Genomic DNA, 25,270 nt, shown 5'->3' with positions numbered 1-25,270 from the left:
TGAAATCAACATGATAACTTCATAGAATGTACTTTTCTTAATCAAAGAATCCATGTTTTAAAATTTTACAAAGCCTGGAACTTCATTTATAGTAGAAGAGGCAGTTCAAATTTTTAATATAATCAACATGTTTCCTGTCATTTTGGAGGGCAGTAGCAGATTGTGCCAGAGGTAACTTGTGTTGGTTTGGGAGCTACAGTGTTGGCTAGAGTTGGAAGGCAAATGTCATTAGAAGACCAAACCTAATAGCTAATATGCCACATCATCATATTTATATGTTGCCTTGTGCGCTTGGTTAGATGAACTCAGGAAAAAAAAAAAACATTGAGTAGTCCTGCCATAAATTTAAGATTATCTAACTATAGTCAATATGGAGGGCGTGGCTTAACGCGAGCACGGATGGAGGTGTGATCGTGAAGCTCCTCACCATCCAGGCAATGAAAAAAAAAAAAAAAATTATTTTTCCTTCAAAAAAATTATACAGAAAATATATATATAAAAAGCTGAACAAAAGATACAAGATAAAATCCTAAATTGCGGCATTTAAAGAGAGGTATGTGCTGACAAGAGTCGGGAAATAACTCCCTATACAGCACTGCATCGGGAAAGCAGAGAACCGTTTGTGTTGGCGGTTACATAAAATTGAATACAGCGCTGAAGTATATATTTATATTCCGATCAGATATAACAAAAAACTGATAAGAGTCGGGAAAGCAGTCTGTGTTTTAGGAGGTTTTAAGAGGCTTGAAAGCAGTGCTGAGAATACGAGATGAACGAGAACTGAAAAAAAAAAAAAAGCTGATAAGAGTCGGGAAGCAGAGAGCTGTCGGTGTTTTCGGCGAATTCAAGAGACTGTGAGATGTATGTTTGATTGAGAAAATATAAAGAAAGGTTGTGTTCTGACAAGATATAACTAAAAAAAAAAAAGCCGAATTACTATAGTTGAAGCGTGATATGTGCTGATAAGAGTCGGGAAGGCAGAGAACCGTTTGTACTGGCGGTTTATTGAAGTTTGAATGCAGCGCTGAAACCGCGAAGCAGAGGTGATTAAACAGTTTGGCGAAATTGTGAAAAAATAAGAAAAAGTTTATATTCAAAACAAATATAACTGAAACAGAAAAAAAAAAAAAGCTGGTAAGAGTCAGGAAAGCTGAGTGCTGTCTGTGTTTTCAACGGATTCAAGAGACTTGAAAGCAGTACTGATACTGCGAGATGAATGTGAAAGACTATATAATCTGATTGGGAAATTGTGAAGAAAGATTGTGCTCAGATCAGATATAACCAAAAAAAAAAAAAATTGAATTACTACAGTTGAAGTGAGAAAAGTGCAGACAAGAAACGGGAAGGCAGAGAACCATTTGTATCTTTGGTAGTTTCATTAAACTTGAATACAGCGCTGAAAACGCGAAGTACAAGTGAGAGATCAAACAATTTGATTGGAAAAATTGTGAAAGAATTTTGTATTCTGAACAGCTATATTGAAACCAAAAAAAGGGAAAAAGATTATTCTTTGATAAAAAAAAGGGGATTAAAAAAAAAAAAATTTGAGAAAGAGGAATACTTGCATTTTCTCTCAATAATTAAGTGCTGAAGCACTGAAGACAAATAAATATCAGATTACTAAAATAAATACTGAATATTAATTTCCTCTGACAGAGCTGCGATTGGGCTTGTGAGAGAGGAGACAGAGAAAAGGTTCAACGGAACTTTAAAAAAAACTGGAACAGTAAGACATTGAGCAAATTGAGAAACGCTGAGAAAAAAACAGAAGAAAATTGCTTAAAGCTGGTCAAAATAGGAAAAATAACTCTAAAAAAGTGTTGCTCTCCTCAATCAGGGCTGCGATTGGGCTTGTGAGAGGAGAAAAAAAGAGTTCCCCTACTTCAATGAAAAAGTGAAAATGAGAAAAGAATTTTCAAACTGACATAGGTAAAGGAAAAAGAAAAGAGCTTAAAAAGAAAAATATCTACTTCAAAAGATAGAACAAAATCTTGGAAGAAAAGAGATTAAAAACCTAAGAATACCAAATCTAAAAGACTAAATACAAGAAATAAGAATAACCAAGAAAAAGAAAACAACAACATGACAAGTACCAGACAAAACAAAAATGAGGCTGGTACATCTGCAAAAAGACAGAAACAAGAACAAATAACACCAAGCAAAATACCACTTCCTATCGAAGAATCAGACACATTAAGCAAAGCTGAAGTCATGGAAGAATTAAAACAAATCAAACAAATGCTTAAAGAAACTATAACAAATATGTCTGAAATGAAAGAGGAAATTTTAAATATACATAGACAAATGGAAGTTAACAACAAAAGAACAACTGAACTAGAATCAAAAATGGAAAATATAGAATGTGAATCAAAAAGATGTAAAAACGACAGCTTGGAACTAAATAAATTAAAAGATCAACTGGAGGATTACGAGAATAGAGGAAGAAGAAAGAACATCAAACTCTTTGGAATACAAGAAAATCTAGAGGGAAAAAATACTATCCTTTTCCTTGAAAATTTAATTCCAAAAATTCTACAATTAGACTTGAAACAACCAATTGAAATTGAAAGGGCGCATAGAATCCCAATAAAAAATCTAGAAAATAAAAACAGACCAAGACCAATCATTTTCAAAATGTTGAGATACCAACAAGCACTAGAGATACTAAATGCTGCAAAAAAAGATAAAAACTTAAATTATAAAGGATCAAGATTATGGTTTTTACCAGACTTCGCCAAAAACACAGCAACTAAAAGGAAAAAACTACTAGACATGAGACCTCTACTCAAAGAAAAAGGATTTAAATATGGTCTATACTATCCGGCGAAAATGAGAGTGTCATCAGGAGACAAGTCCTTATATTTTGAGGATCCCGAAAAACTAAAAGAGTTTCTCTCTAAACCAGAACCTATGATATATTAACATAATATATTAAGATGGTTTTTGAAGACTCTATGAAAAATTAGAAAATATAACATATCGAAATATTTGAAAAAATGGAGGAAAACAATACAAAGAAAAGACAATAATAATTATATGAAAGAAAGAACAGAATATAGGAAAATTATTAAATAATACACTGCATATATGTTTAAAATAATTATATGTTGAAATCATAATACTAAGGAAATACAAATTAACATATTGTTAAAAGGAAAATGATACATTAATAAAATGTTATGGAAAATGATTAAATATATATAAAAGATTAATATAGATAGATAGAAGGGAAATTTGTTTAAACAATTGAATATTGATTGCCTGGAATGGGGAGAATGTTAGGATTACAGTTCCAATGTGTATCCGTAAGCAGCCAATATATTGGGTGGGAAAGGGAGGGATAAGGAGAATATTTATTAGAATAATTAAGGGAGATACATTAGGGTTAATTTTTGGATATTAAATATGAAAGAGGAGAGGAAGAATAAGATAATGAAAAGTATTAAAATATATAATGTCTTTTAAAATATATTCTATAAATGTCAATGGCCTGAATCACGTAATTAAAAGGAAAAAAATATTAACATTTTTAAAAAAACAAAATGCAGATATTTACTGTCTGCAAGAGACCCATCTTAATATGAAGGAATCACAGAAATTATCAGGTGGATGGATAAAAGAATGTTTTTTTGCTCCAGCAGTGGGCAAAAAAGCAGGGGTTGCAATCCTTATAAACAAAAAATGTATGGCCAATATAAAGGTTAAAAATTCAGATCCACATGGTAGATGGATACATATCGATATAGGTATGGGAAAAGATACCCTGACGTTATTTAATATATATGCCCCTAATTCGAATCAATCAGAATTTTTCAAAAAGTTACAAAATATGTTATTACCACTGGCTGCCTCTAATTTAGTGGTGGCTGGAGATTTTAATGCTGTAATAGATCCATTATTGGATAAAAAACCAGGTAAAAATATTAAATCTTTAGGTCTAGATAATTTGGTTCAGTCATGTGATTTGAAAGATATATGGCGTATTCTTCATTTTAATGATCAGGAATATTCATTCTGTTCACAGGTCCATAAATCATTTTCAAGAATAGATTATATTTTTGTTTCAACAAATAAAGTGCAACAGGTGAATAAAGCTTCCATTGATCCTATAATTATTTCGGATCACGCTGGAGTATGGATAGAATTACAATTAGATCAATTAGAAAATGATAGACCTCTTTGGAGATTTGATAATGCATTGCTTGTGGATGACAAATTTTTGGAAAATTTTAAAACACAAATTAATGAATTTTTTCAAATAAATTTAGTGGAAGATACATCTATAGAGAATGTATGGGATGCATTTAAAGCAACTATGAGGGGTAATATCATATCATATTCAGCTTTTATTAGGAAACAAATTAAAAAACAATATATAGAATTAGAAAAAGAAATAAAAATATTAGAAGCTAAATTGATAAGTAAATGGGAATATGAAGTTTTGCAAGCTCTTTTGAAAGTAAAAGGTAAATATAATGAATTAACTTCAAAAATGATAAGAAAAGATTTGTTTTCCAAACAAACGATGTATTATGGAAATTCTAATAAGGCAGGAAAATTATTAGCAAATTATCTTAAGGCAAAAAAAAGGAGAACTAATATTAATGGAATAAAAGATGATAATGGTATAATAACAAATCAAACAAATATAATATTAAAACAATTTTTAAATTTTTATAAGGATCTATATTCTTCCGAACCTTATTTGGAGAAACAAAAAGATGGGAAAAAATTTTTAGATTTAATAAATGGACCTAAGATTCCTGATCATATGAAACGAAGTTTAGAAGAACCTATATCATTAAAAGAATTAGAAACAGCATTGAGATCTCTTAGAGTTGGATCCGCTCCAGGTGGTGATGGTTACACAGTAGAATTTTATAAAACATTTCAAAATATCCTCTCCCCACATTTATTAAAATTATATCAGACACAACTTATAAAAGGTAATATAAAAGGTACTATGGCTGAATCAATAATAATTGTTTTGCCTAAGCCAAATAAAGATCCTACTTTGGTTTCAAACTACAGGCCTATATCTTTGATAAATGTTGATAATAAACTATTGGCGAAAATTTTGGCTTTGAGATTAGCTAAAGCTCTCCCACATATTATAGATATGCATCAAACGGGTTTCGTTGCTAAAAGACATTCCTCCAATAACTCTAGACTATTATTTCACATGCTAAACTTGTCAAAAAAAATGGATGAACCGGCATTTACAGTCTCATTAGATGCTGAGAAAGCATTTGATAGGGTAGAATGGAATTTTATGTATCAGGCTTTAGAATGGTTTGGTATAGGTTCTGGATTTATACAAATGGTAAAAACATTGTATAGCTTCCCGATTGCAAGATTAAATATTAATAATAAGATATCTGATGGTTTTCAATTGCAAAGGGGAGTTAGACAAGGTTGTCCTTTATCTCCTTTGTTATTTGATGTTGTATTAGAACCCTTATTGTTAGCAATACAGCAAACGAGGGAGATACAAGGAATTCCATATTCAGATATGGAATATAAAATTTCGGCTTATGCTGATGATATTTTGCTTTATTTGAGAAATCCAGAGTCTACCTTATCTTCTTTATTGGAATTAATTGATAAGTTTGGCAAATTTTCAGGTTATAAAATTAATTGGAATAAATCTGAAATTATACCCTTGAATGTTTACTGTGTAAAAGGATTATTTGATATTTTTCCATTCATATGGAAAGAAGAAGGATTTAAATATCTAGGCATTCAAGTTAAAAAAACAATTGAAGATACTGTAAAAGAAAATGAAAAATATGTATTAAAAAAAGTAACGGAGTTATGTGAACAATGGAACCCATTACATATATCTTGGTGGGGCAGAGTTCAAACTATTAAAATGATGATGTTGCCTGTGGTTTGCTACCAAATGAGTATGATACCTATTTATTTTCAGGGGTCCTTTTATAAGAAGCTTAATAGAATTTTAACAAAATTTCTTTGGCTTGGTAAAACACCTAGAATAGCTTTAGTAACCTTACAAAAATCAATTAAGGAGGGAGGGGTAAATTTTCCAAATTTCTATAGGTACCATCAAGCCTATATTCTACGTCAGGGTATGTATTGGATCCTCCCAGAACTTATAGATAATGCACCAGATTGGTTATATTTGGAATGGCGCCTTATGTTTCCCCTAAATTTAGTTCATTTACCAAGTATTAATATACCTAAAAGATACAGAGAAAATAAAATAATAATGGATACTTGGAAAACATTGAGATTTATTGATAAATTAACACCCATCCCAATATATAAATCAACTAATCAATCCATATGGATAAACTCCAAGATCAAAATTGGCGGAGCTCAAATCCTTTGGAAGAACTGGATTATTGCAGGAATTAGATCTCTAGATGATATTATTTCAGAAGGTAAACTGCTGGATTTTTCACAATTGCAACATAGATTTGGTCTTAATAAAACACAAAGTTTTAAATGGTTGCAATTGAAGCAGGCCATTCAGGTTGGGTTCCCTGAATGGAAATCATTAAACAATCAATATAGTTTAAAGTTCTTATGCTTTAAAGCAGACTTCCTAGGACATCAAGCCGCATTGTGGTATAAATTAATATCTGGATATTTAAATAAAAAACCAAAAAATGGTCTAAGAGACATTTGGAGCATTGAGATTGGACATCAAATTAATGCATCTCAATGGCCACTAATTTGGTCTTGGAGAATGGGATGTACAGTGTCAGCGTCTATGAGACAAACATGGTTCTTTTTATTACATAGAGCTTTTTGGACCCCTACTCGTTTACAAAAACTAGACAGTTCTAAGTCTAATAGATGCTGGCACTGTAATCTAGAACCAGGGACATTAGATCATTTATTATATCATTGTCCTTATATTAAAATATTTTGGAATTCAATTTGGCCACAAATTAATAAATTAATGGAAAATCATATTGCAATATCATATGATACAATTTTATTTGGAACAATGATGAGAAAAAAAAGTCAAATTTCACCAGAAAATAATAAACTTCTATTAATTATGACAGGGGTTGCCATTCAACATATAACTAATAATTGGAAAAATTACAACAACCTAAACTACACATTTTGGTGGAATACAATATGCCATGTTTTTAAAATGGAAAGAACAATAGCAGTACAAAAGGGGACATATAATAAATTTATAAAAATATGGGGGCCATTGACAAAATACTGCAATGATTAAATAATAGAATACTTTTTCTTCTTTTCTTCTATTAGAGATTTTCTTTTTTTTTATGACACACATATAGGGGGGATAAGGAAAACAATTTATATATAATATATTATAATATATGATACAAAATGTAATAAATGATTAAAAAATAATAGAAGGGTGGGGGGAGGGAAATTTATCTAGAATATATTGTAGTAGATATAAATATGTTATTGAATAATTATCAATTGTATTCCAATATGTTGTATACTTTTATAAAATTTGAAAATATTATATTAAGGCAATAAAAGGGTGGGGGGAGGGTGAAGGGGAAAATCAAATTCAGACATACATTGTGTTATATATAAAAGTGATACCATGCATATATCAAATGTATTTTATTATTATGTACACTTTTTGCAAAATTTGAAAATAAAAATATAATGGAAAAAAAAAAATAACTATAGTCAATATGTACATATATAAATCAAAAATTTTAATGAATGTAATCCTACTTAAAGGCAATGAGCCTATTATCCTGTGTTTTATGGACATGCTTGTTTTTCAAACAGGAATTATTGACTTGACCAATATGCCTCCTGCTATCTTAGTGCCTCACCCAGGAGGAACCAGCACACCACCCATGGACAGAATCACATACATCCCTTCTCAAGTTGCATTCCCTTCCAGGCCTTACAACCCTGCTTCACTGTCACCAGGTAAGAATACAGCTTTGACTCCACTGCTGTGAAGTGAAAATTAGTGCAGAGAGCACAGAAACCATGGTTTGAACTGTAAAGCCTAGGTTGTGCAGAAGGGCCTGTACTTTTGCATACTCTTCAAAAACTGGCACATCTTCATTGACTGCACAAAGTGACAGTTATAATTTTGAATGAAGACATGGGAAATAGTTGCATGGAGATGCAGTTAGAACTTTAAACAACTTCATCCACTCTCTTTGATGGTGTGCCATTTTCTGCATGTTAAAGCTCTTCTATGTGCAAACTTCACAGGACATCCAGCACATATGTCCGCCTCAGCAGCTGCCAATGCTGAGAGGGAAAGGGAGAAGGAACGAGAGCGAGAACGGGAGAGAGAACGAGAGAGGATCACAGCTGCTGCTGTGGCTGCTGCTTCAGCCTCTGGTGATCTTTACTTGCGGCCGGGTAAGCCATACAATTGTCACTCCAAGAGCAAATTTACAGCCAAGGGAAAATTGTTTGTATTCCAAACTGTAAGGCTGTGAAAAGCAATTGCAATGGAAGTTCCTAAGTTTTATTCCTTGGTATCTTGTATAGGACTTTAATTTAGTAATTCTGATTCTGGAGTGATCCGTAGTGATTCTAGTACAAGCCCAAGAAAATGAGCTTTAGCATTCTCAGGTTTGCTGTGTATTTTGTTTGCCGAAATGAGGTATCGCATGCAACATAGCACAGATGTGCAGTTCATAGGACAGATGAGCAAAAGGGATGAGGCCTAGAAGGGAAAAAGTCTTAAACTCAGAATGGTTATGAAATATGTTTTCATAATTGTGTATTAGTAAGGCATGAACATAAGCAATTTATTGTCAATGTTTCTATGTGCCAAGTTTCAGAACAGCCTGGTAGGCCAAGTAGCCATGGATATGTTCGTTCTCCATCTCCATCTGTGAGAGCCCAGGAGAGCATGGTGCAGCAAAGACCAAGCATATTCCAAGGCACCAGTGGCAAGAGCGTCATCACCCCTGTGGATCCTTCACCTCAACTACGCATCATGTATGTATCTTTCCCCATGACACTCAAAGCACTGAAAGCCACAATTCTTAGCCACCTGATGATGGTAATTCATTGTAGAGCCATACTTACCAAACTATTTTTCACCCATGATACTACTTCATTCTTCCATGCCTCATGTAATGCTGACTTCTAGCATGTAGACATTGCTGCTGTATGTCCTGCTTACCATTGAACCTGTGTAGACAGCGTATAGCACTGTTTTATCTAATATAATAAAATGGTAGGCCGTGCATGCGCACTAAAAAAAACGTGTTCCCTGATCCGTCGCGAAAACACGATTGCGCATGCGCGGGTTTTACGTCACCACTTGCTCGCGGCGGCTTTCAAATAAAAATAAAAAATTACACAGCTGCAGCGGCCTTCCTCACCCCCGCCTCTCACTGTCAATGGTACCGGCTCCTCTCTCGAACTGCACCAGGATCGAGAGAGGAGCTGCAGCGCAGGCTTTCAACTTAAAACAAAAAAAATAAAAAAAACCCCAACTGGAGATCGCCGCTCTCACCCGGCTCCCACTGTGCAAACCCCCCCCCCCCAACTGGAGATCGCCGCTCTCACCCGCTCCCACTGTGCAACCCCCCCCAACTGGAGATCGCCGCTCTCAACCCCCCCCCCCCCAACTGGAGATCGCCGCTCTTCCCCCCTTTCCCCCCCAACTGGAGATCGCCGCTCACACCCGCTCCCACTGTGCAACCCCCCCAACTGGAGATCGCCGCTCTCACCCCCCTCCCCCCCAACTGGAGATCGCCGCTCTCACCGCTCACACTGTGCAACCCCCCCCCCATGGGAGGATGCGCCGCAGCAAAGTGCTGCACAGGTACTGGAGGGGGAGAGACATATCGCTTCTGCACCGGTACAAACATCCATCCAGCGTTGGCACTCGCTGCACGTTAAACAGGCTGCTTCGGCCTTTCTCCTGCAGTTGAGTCCCTTTGCCGCTTCACTGATTACGTCATCAATGACGCAACAAAGAGCCTCAACGGCAGAAGAAAGCAGAAGCAGCCTGTTTAACGTGCAGCGACTGCCAACGCTGGAGGGAGGTTTGATATTAAAGTCATCTTGCTGGGAGGGTCGCAGAGTCAGCGGGGGTTGGGCTGGGAGGAGAGAGAAGCGTCTGCCTCGGGTGCTTCAGGCAGCAGCAGCGTTTACAATTCGCTGCTGTTGCTGGCTTCAGGCCTTCCTCTCTGGCCGGTCCTGCCTACTTCCTGTTTTCATGAAGACAGGACCGGCCAGAGAGAAAGACCTGAAGCCAACAACAGCAATGAATTGTGAATGCTGCTGCTGACCAATGAAGTAGTTAAATGAGGAAAGGGAGCAGAGGGGGAGAGAATGCCTTGGAGGGAAGGAGGAAGGTATGCCAGACCAAGGCAAAAGGAAGGAGGAGATGGAGAGAGGCCATATGGGAGAGAAAGAGAGAGATAGAAAGAGAAGAGAGGGCAGTGAATGGAAGGGGCAACATAGAGGGTGAACAGTATTCTAGCACCCGTTAATGTAACGGGCTTAAAGACTAGTAATAAAAATAATAATAAACTTTATTCTTATATACCGCCCTGCCTAAGTTCTGAGCGGTTTTCATAAAGAAGTGAAGTATATAATCAATAAGAATAAAAATACATAGGATTTCACAGTTTTTCATATAATTTAGTCTTTAACATCTTTCTAAAAGCATAGTAAGATTCAGCTTGGGGAATAAGGGAACTCAACCAAGAATTCATTTTCCCTGTCTGGAAAGCAAACGTCCTTTTGAGAAATTTCTTGTATTGAATGAATTTTACAAATGGGTACATGAGCAAGTTATTGTTTCGAGTGTTCCTAGTGGAATTATATAGTTTAAACTGCGAGGAAAAATATTCCGGGACTAAGCCAAACAATGCCTTAATTTAAACAAAATTCTTGCATCAAAAGGCAGCCAGTGCAGCCGTTGATAAAAGGGACTTACATGGTCAAACTGTGTAGGCCAATGACACCCTCTTGGGGTGGGGGATGGGGGTTCTGCTATGGTCATGACACCAAATAAGGAATTTGTAGTCATATTTGAAGTTACAACCCACAATTGCGGAACTGCTGTCTAGAGGTTCCAAAGCAGTGTACATTCAAGATAGGAATTATAAGGCTGTTGAGCTGTACACGTGAATGGTAAATAAGACCCAATAATATTACAATGCCTCTGTATCGTTCCATAAGGCAACCTCCTCTTGAGTATTGTGCCAACTCCAGACTCCATCTCTTTTGCCTTGCTGCACTGTATGCTTGAAACAAGCTGCCCGAATCCCTACAGCAGGCTCTGTTTCTGGCAATGTTCAAGGCCTGTTTAAAAGCCCTCCTCTTTGAGAATGCTTTTGACTCCTAACGCCTCTCACCTTGGGTTCTGCATCCCCTACCCTCCATGTCTGTCTGTCCAAGTTAGATTGTAAGCTCTTCTGAGCAGGGACTGTCTATAAATGTCAAAATGTACAGCACTGCGTACGCCTTTCAGTGCTATATAAGTGATTAGTAATGTTCAATTCTGGTCGCCATATCTCAAAAAAGATATTGTGGAATTAGAAAAAGTTTAAAGAAGAATGACTAAAATGATAAAAGAGATGAAACTCCTCTCATATAAGGAAAGGTTAAAGAGGTTAGGGATCTTCAGCTTGAAAAAGAGACAACTGAGGGGTGGGATATGATCAAGGTCTACAGATTCCTGAGTGGTGTAGAATGAATAAAAATGAATCAATTTTTTTTACTCTTTCAATAATTACAAAAACTAGGGGACATAATGAAATTACATTTAAATACCTTTAAATCAAATAGGAAGAAATACTTTTATTCACTTGACAAATTGTTAAGCTCTGGAACTCATTGCCAGCGAATGTGGTAACAGCAGTTAATATAACTGGGTTTAGAAAAGGTTTGGTAAGTTCCTGGAGGAAAAGTCTTTCTTGTACAATCCCACTTTATTCTGAGACCAGTGGGTTATTTCCGTCTGCCCACCAGGATCTGTAGAAAACCTCAAAACTTCAGAGGCTTTTACCCCCTCCCCTCATATTTCATCACTGAGCATGCTCCTCTACTCACAGTTCTTTATCCTACAGGCCAGGCTGTAGGAGCTTATCTTTTCTGCTCGTGTTTAATTTCATGGTATTTCAGTATTTTTCATTTGTGGTTTTCGCCCTTATGCTGTGGAGGTTCCCTGTGGGGGATATCCTTGATTGCGGGAAACAGTCTGCTTCGGGGGGGTTCCCTGCTTGTCAGTAAACCCCCTGGACAGCCTGCACATCAGATCGGAGCTCGGGGACCATTCCATTGGGAGCTTGCTCACCCCAGGTTTGTCCACTAATAGATAGAGCGCAGGCTGAGCGTTTCCAAGGAAGTGCGACCAGGATCGGAGCCAGACTGTGTTCCTTCGCCAGGTGTCTGCATGCCCAAGGGTGATAGTGGTTTCCGGCTGAGGTGGTCATGCTGGTGGGCAAATCAGAAGACTTGAAATCCAGATTTCCAATTCACTGAGGCAAAGGATCTCCGTGTAAGCTGTTTTTCTCATTCAGCACATTTCACAGTGAGTGCAAGTACATGTTTTTGTGAGAACCAGCTAACAGCTTGAATCAGAGATTTGGAGGGGTCTTTAAAAAGGGGTTTTTAGGTGGTTTTCCTGCATGCTTTAGGCCCCCCACCCCTAAAATCCTAAAAATTCTGTTTTTGAGGATTCTCTGTGGTTTTCCTGGGCTATTTTTAGTCACAACAGGCCCTCAGTGGCCATCTCAAATTTTTCTAGATTTGATTTTTAAGTTATTTTTCATACCTGCCATCTTCATTTTTGAAAGTAAACTACATAGATGACATTCCCAGGGCAGGTGTCATGGATTCATGCCTTATTTGTGGTGGATAGCTGTCGGTTCCGCAGCCATGTTCCATAAGGGGGGCAAGGTTTGCCCGGATGCAATACCTTCAGCCTCCAGGGAGGATCTTCAAGCGCCTTCTGCTCCGACACCCACGAAAATGACATCGGGGGCCCTGGGGAGTGCATGCCAAATCTGAGGTGCAGAGGTTGGCTCCCACCGTGGGGAATGGTTTTTCACCGGAATTTGTGAATATGCTTTATCAGGCATACTTAGTTAAAAGTCTCTGCCTGTTTCCCTTCCACCAGCCTCTGTGCAGGTCACAGGGACCCCTGCTCTGGGGGACCAGGGTCTTTCTTCTTGCATTCCTATCGGAAGAGTAAGACGGCTGTGCCCGCAGTTGTGCCAGACACTCTTTCCTCTGCTTTTGCAGGGCAGCTCTGCGGCGGCCACTGATGTGGTGAATCTGGCAGATCTCCAGGATCCAGACCTATGCAGAGCCTGTGATTTGTGGAAGGACCCCACTGTGTGCAGATTTTTCAAACCCACCCATCTTGTTGATTTAATTTCTGGATCTCTGCAGGAATTTAAACTGCAGACGGAATAGCCGGTCACTGCTGAATGTTCCCTCATGAATGACCAGAGGCCACAATCTGCCTCTCTTCCTGATCATCCTGACCTTGTTTGGAGTCTTATAGATATCTGTGAGAATCCAAAGGGTCCCTTGAAATATGCTTGAGCCATGGCGTGACTTTATCCCATGGCGGGTGGCTTTAACAAGCGCTTTATTCCCCGCAGGTAGATTCTTCAGTAGTGCAGGTCACTAAGTGCACATCTCTCCCCAGCGATCGGAGGATGTCCATGACTGACGTGTGGATTTCATTCTTAAGCGTCTGTTTGGTTCGGCTGCGGCTGATGTTAAAGCAGTGTCGGCCTCCTCTTTCATGACTCGGACATGCCAGGCCAAGCTGTGCCATGATCCTGACACGGTGGTGCTTCGTGATTTAGATTTTCTCATCTTTGGAGTGGATTACATGGCTGCCTTGTAAAACACCTTGAAAGTTTTCACCAAGCTTGGTGCCTATTCTGTTTCGGCTCTCAGAATGCTCTGGATTCAGCAGTAGTCTGGTGATTCATCTTCTAAAGTGACATTGAGCCAGTTGCCCTTCAAGGGTCAACTCCTGTTTGGCCAGGATCTAGATGACCTTATGCCCAGTATTCAGGATTGTAAACCCAACGCATTACCTGGGAGCAGGTCCCACCCTTCTAGGAGTTCTGGGCGTTCTAATTTTCATCTCTTCCGGCGTTCTTGTTGGAACTCTGTTCTTCCATGGGACAATGGCCCTCTTCATCTGCCAGACCATGCTTCAGCAGGTATCACTGTCCGCAGTTCTGATGCTAAGCCGATGTCTCTTTCTCCATGCATCAGGGGGTGGTTGTTGGCCTTTCTGGCAAACTGGCGGGCCATCATCTCTGACCGCTGGGTTCTGAAGGTTCTTGGAGATGGCTACAAATTGGAGTTTCTCTGTCCTCTGACCGAGTATTTTCTGGATTCTCCTGCAGGCCACCCAGAGAAGGTTGTTCGGGTGCAGACTGTTGGATATTGCAGCCATCGAACCTGTGCTGGAGTAAGACTCGGGCTCTGGGAGATACTCAATATACTTCATCGTTCCAAAGAAAGGATCTAATGAATGGAAACCAATTCTGGACCTCAAGGCGGTCAATGCAGCACTGAAAGTCCCTTGCTTCCACATGGAGATGGTGTGCTCAGTGATAGCATTGGTGTCGCCGGGGGAGTTTCTAGCTTCCCTGGATCTGACAGAGGCATATCTCCACATTCCTATTTTCCCAGACCACCGGAAGTATATGCGGTTCCATGTTCTGGGGCAACATTTCCAGTTTGCAGTGCTGCCATTTGGATTGGCGACGTCATCCCAGACCTTCACCAAAGTGATGGTAGTGGTGGCTGCACATCTCCGCACCTTGGGTGTCCTGGTTCACCCATATCTGGACAACCTCTTGATCAGAGCTCACTCACTGTCCGAGGGGCGTCAGGCTGTCCATCAGGTGGTACAGTTGCTACAGTATCTAGTATGGGTGATCAACTTCCAAAAGTCACCTTGAGCCCACTAGGAGTTCAGCACAAAGTGTTTCTGCCCATGTCCCTTCAGGAGAAGCTACAACAGGTTATCAGGGACCTACTGGCCACTCCGGTCCCAATGACTTGGCAGTACGTTGAGGTTCTGGGGACCATAGTGGCACCAATCGATGTGGTCCCTTGGGCTAGAACCTGTCTGTGACCGCTACAGGATGCTCTGCTTTTGCGCTGGACTCCACAGTGGGACTCATTACATTCACCCCTGCCCTGGATGACGGTGGCGCTAATAAGGGTGCTGCGAAACCCCTATTATTGTATTTCAATGACACAGGCTTCACACAGATGCTTGTCCTTAGAGATATGAATTTAATGTAAAGAAAATAACAGCATACAAGATTGTGTGCTAAAAAAGCTGAAATAATGAACTCACAGCTGCAGACTGTGAAATTCCCTTTCTGCTCTGACTTCCTTATTCTGCAGCATCTATTATACTATTTCATCTTTTCCTTACTATTCCTACTAAGCTTGCTCTGATTGGTTAACCTTATCAGCATATTTAATCGATTGGTTATAGATACCTATTTACCTTAATAATTGGCTTTACTTTAGTGACACATGTCTTTATTATTTACATATGTCATTACCACACTAGGGTGGTGCTTCCAAAAAGCACCTAACTTATCTGTTCCCAAACCTCCACAAAGGTTATCCAGGCATGACCTCTTTTCTTTCCCAACCGGCCTTTCTCTTCTTTTCTTCCTCTTTCCATCTCTGCTATCAATGCTGTGATCACTGTGTACGTGCTGGTCCTCGGGGTCCCTTTATTCAGGTCACATAAGCCGTTCTTGTTATTGTAGTGTATAACTGTCTTTTCCATGCAACAGCTCAGCAACAGCGTATGCTTATTTCTGCTTTCTGTGTGCTAGGTTGGCTCTGTTATCTTGATGTCAGCCTTGCTCTGAAGTTGCTACATAATTCAGTGAAACAGCATCTGTTTGCAAGGTTTGAGAGCAAGTCTGTTAAACAGAAGGCACACAAAAAGCCATGATATAGTGTCCATTATGGTGCTTGACCTGTTTTTCCTCTTTAAAGATGAAGGGTCCCACAGGGGTCTTCCCTCAACACGCAACAGTCTAGCATGGTGGTTGCATTTGCTCTCACTGTCACGGGAACTTCCTTTCCGGATCTCAGATTGGGTGGTCCTATCGACAGATGCAAGTCTCAAAGGCTGGGAAGCTGTGTGCATGACTGTCCCTGTTCAGGACCGGTGGGCGCCCTCAGAGCACAAGTGGTCAATCAGTCGCCTGGAACTGTGGGCGATTCAGCTGGCCCTTCTCCACTTCGAGGGTCATCTCCGTCATCGAGCCATCAATGTATTCTCGGACAGTGCAGTGGCTTTCGTCAGTCGTCAAGGGGGCATGTCCCTCTCTGAGCATGAAGGCTCAGCTGCTCTTTTGATGGGCAGAGAGACACTTTGTGGCACTGTCTGTGGTGCACATTGCAGGAGTGGACAACATTCAAGCAGATAACCTCAGTCTTCAAGATGCTGGACCCCGGAGAGTAGTCACGCTCTCAGAGAGCATTCAATTGTATAGTGGATCAATGGAGGTGCCCCACATTCAACCTCATGGAGACTACAGCCAACAAGAAAGCCGATCGGTTCTTCAGTCATCGTCGAGAGGCCGGCGGAGAAGGCCTAGATGCTCTGGTTTAGCCCTGGCCTTCAGGAGGGTCTTCTTTATATCTTCCCTCCATGGCCCATGATAGGGCATCTGTCAAGGTGGATCGTGGCCCTTAAGGGCCCGGTGATTCTGATGGTACCCGATTGGCCGAGGCAGCTGTGGTATGCTGACTCAGTTCGGCTCCAGCAGGATCGGGGGCTCCGGCTACTTTCATTCTCGCCTTCTCACTCAGGGTCCGATTGCGATTTAGGATCTGGACCACTTTGGTCTTATGACACGGCTCTTGAGCGCTTGGCCTTGATTAGCCGGGGCTATTCTTCGGCAATGATTGCCACGTTGCTTCACAGCAAACTGAAGTCCACAGTGGCAGCCTGTGCAAAGGCTTGGAGGTGTTACCAGGCCAGATGTGCCCCGAGACAGATGAACCCTTCTCTTCCATTAATTCCTCGGGTCCTGGAGTTTCTGCAGGATGTCCTGAAGCAAGATCTAGCAGTAGCTTCGCTCTGAGTATAGATTGCTGATCTCGTGGGGCTCATTGGCAATTCATCCGGATGTGGTTCGTTTCCTGTGTGGTGTGCTACGACTAAAGCCTTCCTTGACTGACATGGCACCTTACTCATCCTCTGTATTAGAGAATGACACGGTGGCGGTTAACCCGCGGCTACCGTGTTTAGCCGCGGGTAACCCGCCAAAAATGGGGAATGAAAATTAGCAGCCTCTGCGGGGACGGGGACAAGGCCATCACCGCCCCATGAAGCGGTGAATGGTCTTGTCACCGCAGTGAGGCATAAAGGATCGTGCGGTCCCCGAAGCCCCCACCCGCCCACCCGCACGCCGGCTCAATCGTTTAACCAGCTTCCTCTCTCCACCTCTCCTTAGTTTGCCGGCTTTCTTTTTCGGCGACCGGAACGCTTTCAAAAGAGCCGCGCATGCGCGGCTGCTCAGTATTCAATCTTCTGCTCTGACCCAACCGGAAACAGGAAGTTGCAGCAGAACAGAAGATTGAACTTTGAGCAGCCGCGCATGCGCAGCTCTTTGAAAGCGTGCCGGTCGCCGAAAAAGAAAGCCGGCAAACTAAGGAGAGCTGGAGAGAGGAAGCTGGTTAAACGATCGAGCCGGCGTGCGGGTGGGGGCTGCGGGGACCGTGTGTTCCGGCTCACACAAGGAAGGAGGGGGTGAAAGGGAAAAGTTTCTCTTCCTTGGAAATGTGGAAGGCAGAGTGGGGAGAAGACTCTGGAAGGGAAGAAGACAGATGCCAGACTATGGGGGAGCGGAGGGAAGAAGATGGGTGCCAGACCAATTGTGGGAGGGGGTGAAGGGAGAGGCACAGTAACAGAGCAAATGGAAGATGCAGAGAGAAGACACACAGTGGATGGAAGGAATTGAATGAGAGATGTGGAAAGCAGAAACCAGACAACAAAGGTAGGAAAAAAAATTATATTTATTTATTTATTTTTTGCTTTAGGATAAAGTAGTATATTAGTTGTGTTGATAAAAATTTATAAACAAAGCCCTGCCAGCTGAACATCTCTTTCTCTAGTTCAGCAGCAGGAACTTTGATTTATAAGAAAGGAATAAGCTAAATATTGCAGTACTAAGGCTTATATGGATGCTGCGGGGACGGTGACGGGGCGATGAATGAGATGGCAGTGGCGGTGACGGGGCGGTGAAAGGGTTGGCGGTGACGGTGACGGGGCGGTGAAGGGAACGGCGGTGACGGGGCGGTGCAGAGGATGGTGGGCCGGGGACGTTGCAGTGACGGGGACAGATTTTTTCTCTACTCCGTATGAGCCTTTAGAACAGGTGTCGCTGATGGATCTTACGATCAAAACAGTCTTCCTGGTGGCCATTACCTTAGCCTGCAGGATTTCAGAGCTTCAGGCTCTCTCCTGCAGGGATCCCTTTCTGCATATTACTGATTCCGCTGTGATGCTGCGTACTGTTCCTTCTTTTCTTCCAAAAAGTGTTTTCCACTTTCCATGTGAATCAAGAAGTCCGGCTCTCTGCTTTTGCTTCCTCTGCTTCAAGGGAGCAGGACCGGGTGGTATTGTACTTCGATGTGCGCGGAAATTTATTACGGTATCTAGAGGTCACCAATGAGTTTCACCTCTCTGACCATCTGTTTTGCCAGGTCCAGCCCGCAAAGGTGGGCCAGCTTCTAAGACTACTATTTCCAAGTGGATTCATATGGTCATTTCCGCAGCTTGCATGGTGGCCAGAAAGAAGCCCTACCCTCCCCCACCCACAAGGAGTACGGGCTTATTTAGCCATAGGTGTTTTTCCTGTTAGCAGAGTCGTTGGTTGTTTCTATGGAGGTGATTTGCAGGGCCGCTTCCTGGTTCTTATTGCATACTTTAACCAAGTTTTACAAAATCGATGTGGCGGCCAAGCAGGATGCTGCTTTTGGTGCCTCTGTTCTGGCAGCTTGCTCGGCCCCACTGGTCCTGGAATAAAGTGGAATTGTACAAGAACAAAAGATTAGGTTCTTACCTTTGCTAATCATCTTTCTTATAAATCCATACTTTATTCTGGGAATCCGCCCTATACTTGCTGATTCGCCGATTGTCTGAATTTTCTGACCAGCCTTTATAAAAGTCAAAATGACTCGGATATCATGATAATATAAGATAACACTTTCAATTGCAATTGATGCTTGGTACCCAGTGATACAAGAACAGCATAGGCTTTACAACAAATTGAAACGGAAGGAAAAAGCCTCAGACAAGGGCCCTCCCACCTCCACAAAAGTGGTTTTCTAAAAGTGGTTGAGCGTTCACCTCATTGGCAAAAAACCTTCAACAAAATTGAAAAAAGCTCTATGCTGTGCTGTGCTATGGAAAACGCAAAAAGATAGAAGAAAAATATATTTCAACTTATCTTCAGCTGATCGGTACACTGACAGTGGCCAGCGTTACACAAATCTACTGCCTCAGGGTGTGACATGACCGATCAGACTCTAAAGTAGAACGCTGAATGCGTCTCCTGCATCTGGATGCTGAAGATAAGTTGAAATATATTTTTCTTCTATCTTTTTGGTACCATGGAATATTGGTACTATTTGGGTTTCTGCCAGGTACTTGTGACCTGGATTGGCCACTGTTGGAAACAAGATACTGAGCTAGATGGGCCACTGGTCTGACCCTGTATGGCTATTCTTATGTTCTTAGGTCTCCTAGGTTCAAGTTCTGTGCTTTTTTTTTTTTTTTATAACTTGTGTACTCAGGTTAATCTTTTTGTTGTGATTTTTTTTTTTTTTTTTGTTTCCTCAGGCAACTCCCACCAGGTGCTCCCTCAATAACACAAGGCTTACCTGCATCTCGGTACAGCACAGCTGCTGATGCTCTTGCTGCCTTGGTGGATGCTGCAGCCTCTGCACCTCAAATGGAAGTTGCCAAAGCAAAAGAAAATAAACATGAGGTGCCTAGGATAGAGGACAGCCTGGGTCGCAAGTTAGCAATGGAACAGCAGCAGCAGCAAATGGAGGCAGACAGGAGGCAGACCCAATCTCCTTATACCTCCTCAGCCTTTTCCAGTGGCAGGACACAGAATCAGCCTCCTGCAGCTATTTATGCTGAGGCTGGCAAAGATAAAGCACCACCTCCAAAATCTAGGTATGAGGAGGAGCTCAGGACTCGGGGAAAAACCACAATTACTGCTGCCAACTTCATTGATGTCATCATCACAAGACAAATTGCTGCTGACAAGGATGCCCGGGAGCGTGGATCACAGAGTTCAGATTCCTCCAGTAGCTGTATGTATCTCAAACATCCCCTCCTCCCAACACTACTCCTGCTTCCCATGACTGTATGTACCCTCACTCCATAGGTATAATAACCCTCTCCTTTATGCATTACTGTGCTGTCAAAGCCTATACATACCCTCGCTCCAAAGGTATAATAACCATCTCCTCTATGAATCTTCCAGCAGCCATATATATCCGCACACAAAAGGGGGCCATGACAACTCCTCTCTGTGAGACTTATTGAGTAGCATAATGGATAATGAGATCTTTTAATTGCTTTCATTATAGCATCAAAATTACACAGTTCTAAAGAGAGCTAAAAAGGACAGTTTGTCTTGTGTTTCTTTTTAAAAAAAGGGGGGGGGGAAAGAGGGAGATTGGATGGTTGTGATCCAAGGTTAGAGAACTTTCCTCCTTTAGAGAGGAATTGGGGAAAGGATAAGACACTTTGTCATGGCAATGATGGTGTTATAAGTGAGATAGAAATTGTTAAAATAAATAAATAAATTATTGCAATAATGTGTCCATTCTGTGCTTATTTCCCACTTTGCTTCCTGGCTCACAGTATCATCCCATCGTTATGAAACACCTGGAGATCCCATCGAGGTGATCAGCCCAGCAAATTCCCCTGTACAGGAAAAAATGGAAAGTTATCAACAGGAGGCACTGAAACCAACCCAGGCAGAAAGTGAGTGAGTTTGTATCAGTCCACTTATAATTCCATGAGAAATGCCCTGCTGGATGTTATATTACAAATCAATATTTACGATCTCCAAAAAATATGATTTATAATAATCTTCTGCTCAGAGTCTAGATTGTAGTTTTTATATTGCAGATTCTCTGAGCATCCAAAAATTATTTTGGATTACTTATCAAAAGAATTTATGAGCCTCAGTCCCACCACTCCACTCAAATAGCTTTCATCGCGGTGAGCTTTATGTGGTTATTTCCTAATCGGCTCTTGCTATTTTTTATCTCGTTTTTGTTTGTTTTTAAATCTTTTAAAAGTGCATTGTGCTAATTGCTACAGTTCTCTTATTGTTCTCTATAAAGTGCTTAGTCAATTCATTATTAGTCCGTTCATTATATTTCTAACTAAATTCATAAAAGTTTTATAAATATATAAATATTTCAAAAACTTAACTTATGTAGCTGTTGTTAGAGCTTAGTTCATCTATCTTCATTCATTCCTTTCTTGTTTAGTTTGCTCGGTTTGGGAGGGTTGAACCCGACATGTTTCGCCTACTGCTGTTTCAAGGGTCCTCCCTAATAAATCAAAATCCAGTCAGAATTCATTTTCTATCTATCTGTCTCCTAAATCCATAAGCCTTAAACACCTAATCCTCGTTCCATTCTTAATTTATATATGTAATAAAGAGTTTATTTACCACAACCGCCAGAATCGATCCACCTCAACAGAATTTCAAGTCTAAAGATGGCTGCGGCGTCTTCTCAATGACGTATTTAAGCAAATTTTTTACCTATGTTAACACGCCTCCTATTTTCCATTGGACAGAAAATCAGCCAATCAAAGAACCCCATTCTACTTCTGCATTCAGGCCCCCTGGCTCCACCGTCCCTACACGGTAGATCCATCTCTGTTCTTTAAATGTGGAGAGAACTTTAAATTTGATGCAGTGGAGTATTGGGACTGAGGCTCATAAATTCTTTTGATAAGTAATCAAAAAGAATTTTTGGATGCTCAGAGTATCTGCAATATAAATATTACAAATCAAAGCAGCCACGAGGGTACTAAGAATATTATGGCATGGCTGACCCTAGGGCTGTGCGAGTAGTTTGACTCCACAAGGCACTTCCATGATAACACCACTACCATAGCATGCCAGGGAACATTTCTTCCCCAGCTTCATATCACCACAGATTCAAAATGGCCTAATGCCATCCCTATTTCTGGATGTTAAAGGGAGAATCTAAATTATCCAGAACTACAAGGTTTGATCAGAAATGGAGATACAGTGCATTCACTCAGATGCAAAGAGAGAAAAATTGTGAATTTGGGGGGATGTTTAAAAAATATTAAGATTTTGCTTTGTATTTATGCTGTGCACATGTTTCTATATACATATGCATAAATTAATTTAACAGTTAAAACTTGTGCCTAAATCATTCATAAGTAACAGCCACAGCAAATAAAAACAAAAAACCCCCACAGATCTGCATGTTCCTGTAACACATTTCTTATTCAAACTTGCTCTCTAGACAGCAAATAAGTGATTAACCAAGTAACAGGACAGATAGGTGATTTTAATTTGTTTGTTTTTCAGTGCACATGTGTTTCTTTTCCAAAATTTTGTAGGAGTAATATTTTTGTACCTTTAATTTAACTGTAACATTAAACTGATCACAAAGCTCAGAAAGTTTGTCAAATTGAACTGTACTCTTAATTTAGCATCTGCTGCTCTGTGTAATTTAGATGAGTCCAGCAGGCAATGTGAAGGACAGATGAACCGCTATCGGACACAGCAGGGTCCTCCCTCACCACCACAGCTTCCTATCTCCCAATCAGATGGTGTGCCACGGACCCATCGGCTCATCACGCTTGCTGATCACATATGTGTAAGTGTTCTTGCTGACAAAGATCATTGTAACTGTTTAGAGTTGCTGAAAAGATCATCACAGCAAGGAAGCCCAAAATTGTTAAAAAGAAAAAAAAAACCAAAACACTGCTAATTTGGTGACATAGTATCAATGGGCATAAGAAAAGAGACAGACCTACATTCTAAGGCAGTGATACCCAACCCTGTCCTGGAGGAACACCAGGCCAATCGGGTTTTCAGGCTAGCCCTAATGAATATGCATGAGAGAGATTTGCATATGATGGAAGTGATAGGCATGCAAATTTGCTTCATGCATATTCATTAGGGCTAGCCTGAAAACCCAATTGGCCTGGTGTTCCTCCAGGACAGGGTTGGGAACCACTGTTCTAGGGCATAAATAAATGCATAAGCATAGTGTCTTCATTTGATCCGACAAGTTCAAAGTAGTTCATTACCATAAGCAAAGAGAGGGCCAAGGTAGTGAGCAACAATGACTTCTGGAATTCCAAGAGAGCAGTAGTCCATATCTTCCTACTGGAGGATCAGCCCTGCAATACTCAGGCAGCAGAGGGAGAATTGTTGTGTTTTATTTGTCTGAGTATATTTCGTCTGTTTAATATTGTTGTTTTTAATCCTGTTTTACCTCTATTTTATTGTTGTAAAACGCTTAGTATTTTGATAAGCGTTCAATCAAATTTACAAGAAACTTGGAAACTTGGCTTACAATCTAGTTTCATGGGGGAGGGAGGGAGTGTGCCGATACTACAGAAACTACAAAACCAGAAAGGATAGAAGGGAGTACAGCACAAAAGGGTAGGCTCTGCTTCCATAGTTCCCAGAGAGCATTAGATGGCAGTGAGGACAGATTAGACAAAGGCTTCTGAGAAAAGAAATGTTTTAAGGTCCAATTTGAATTTAATCAAAGAGGTCTGAAGCTAAGGTGCTTAGAGTTTCTTTCCATAGAGTTGGGCAAACCCGTAAAACTGAAAGCTTAAAACACAGGAAAATATAAGTTAGCATTTTAATTCTGCTCACACATCATGCAACATATTTACCAAAGTGCGCTATGACACCATTTTCATGCATTATTAGTGAATAGGTGGAGAGGGTGAAAGTGAAACTTCATCTGAATTCAAGAAAGCTCGAGACAAGCACAGAGGTCCTCTAAGGGAGAGGAAGAGATAGTAGACATTAGTAGTTGGTATGGCTGGGCAGATTAGATAGGCCATATGGTATCTTGTTGTAAACATCTCTTACTCTCATTGTATGTAACTTGTTGTAAACCGCTTTGAACTTATGGTATAGCTGTATATAAGAAATAAAATTATTATTATTATTATTTATCAGCCATCATTTTCTGTTTCATTGCAATGAGACCATGTAGTAAAGTAAATAACATGTTAATAATGGTAGTGTACAGTAATGTGATAGAGCCTTTTAGTAAATCTAGCCCATAAAAGACTATTATAAAATTACCCCAGGAGTAACATGCATATAAAGGAGGCCTAAAGAATGTTTGCGTTTACTTTTATGTTACCCAAAAGTAAGCATGATCAGGAGAAGAGTTTGGAAGGAGCACATATGGTCATGAAGTATGCACATAAATTTATACTAGCTTCTGAGCAATTGTAAATTACATGGTTGCATATTCCTATGGTGGTTACAGATTTTATCCCAGGACAAGCAGGCATGATATTCTCACATGTGGGTGACGTCATCTACGGAGCCCCGATGCGGAAGCATTTTCAAGCAAACTTGATTGAAGATTTAAGTTTGCTCTGCTGCTCCACGCATGCGTGCCTTCCTGCTCCACTAGGGGGTGCATCCCCTCGTGGTCTCCAGTTCAAAATTTTCCGCGAGCCTAGAAGACGTGTTTTTCAGGCTCTGCCCCAACTGCCTTCTAGCACCGCGATTTTTTCTTGTTTTTTCACGATTAAGTCGCTGTGCGCGAATTCCTTTTTATTTGATTCCTGCTTCGTTTTCGACGACCCGGAGGCTTCCGGGTCCCCGTGGCCGCGTGGCTAATCGAGCCGCGGCTACTTTCGATTTAATGTCCCGGCCTTTGACCGGCTTTAAAAAGTGCACCCGGTGCGAGCGGCTCCTTTCTCTCACAGATCCGCATCGCCGGTGCATCCTCTGTCTGGGGGCGGCTCATCCAACCGACTCCTGCCCCCAGTGCGCTACTTTCCAAAACAGGGCCCTACGCCGAAGAAAAGCCCGCATGGCGGACCTCTTCACCCCGGACCAACCCTCCACCTCGGCCTCGAGGTCGGCCTCGGCCCCGGCCTTGACCTCGGCCCCGGATACCTCGGCATCGCCTCGAGACTCGACCCCGAAGTCCTCGGGACAACAGAAAGCCTCGGCTCCGGGTAAGTCCCCTCTTCCCTCTTCAGGTTCTGTAACAGCGAAGAAGC

General features: G+C 40.8%; 1 protein-coding gene across 12 annotated transcripts in view; it reads left to right on the top strand.

Moving 5' to 3' along the window:
- NCOR1 (nuclear receptor corepressor 1) overlaps positions 1 to 25,270 on the top strand; it is a 509,406-nt gene that overhangs the window by 441,735 nt on the left and 42,401 nt on the right. For all 12 annotated transcript variants that reach the window (XM_033922034.1, XM_033922033.1, XM_033922035.1 and 9 more), the window contains 6 exons: positions 7,759 to 7,905; positions 8,200 to 8,352; positions 8,775 to 8,940; positions 19,826 to 20,307; positions 20,864 to 20,986; positions 22,733 to 22,875. In XM_033922034.1, the coding sequence (XP_033777925.1) occupies positions 7,759 to 7,905; positions 8,200 to 8,352; positions 8,775 to 8,940; positions 19,826 to 20,307; positions 20,864 to 20,986; positions 22,733 to 22,875 (1,214 nt within the window). The remainder of the gene's footprint in view (positions 1 to 7,758; positions 7,906 to 8,199; positions 8,353 to 8,774; positions 8,941 to 19,825; positions 20,308 to 20,863; positions 20,987 to 22,732; positions 22,876 to 25,270) is intronic.

Source organism: Geotrypetes seraphini, chromosome 15, assembly GCF_902459505.1.
Source record: "Geotrypetes seraphini chromosome 15, aGeoSer1.1, whole genome shotgun sequence".
Classification (NCBI taxonomy): domain Eukaryota; kingdom Metazoa; phylum Chordata; class Amphibia; order Gymnophiona; family Dermophiidae; genus Geotrypetes; species Geotrypetes seraphini.
This window is presented reverse-complemented; position numbering and strand designations above follow the sequence as displayed.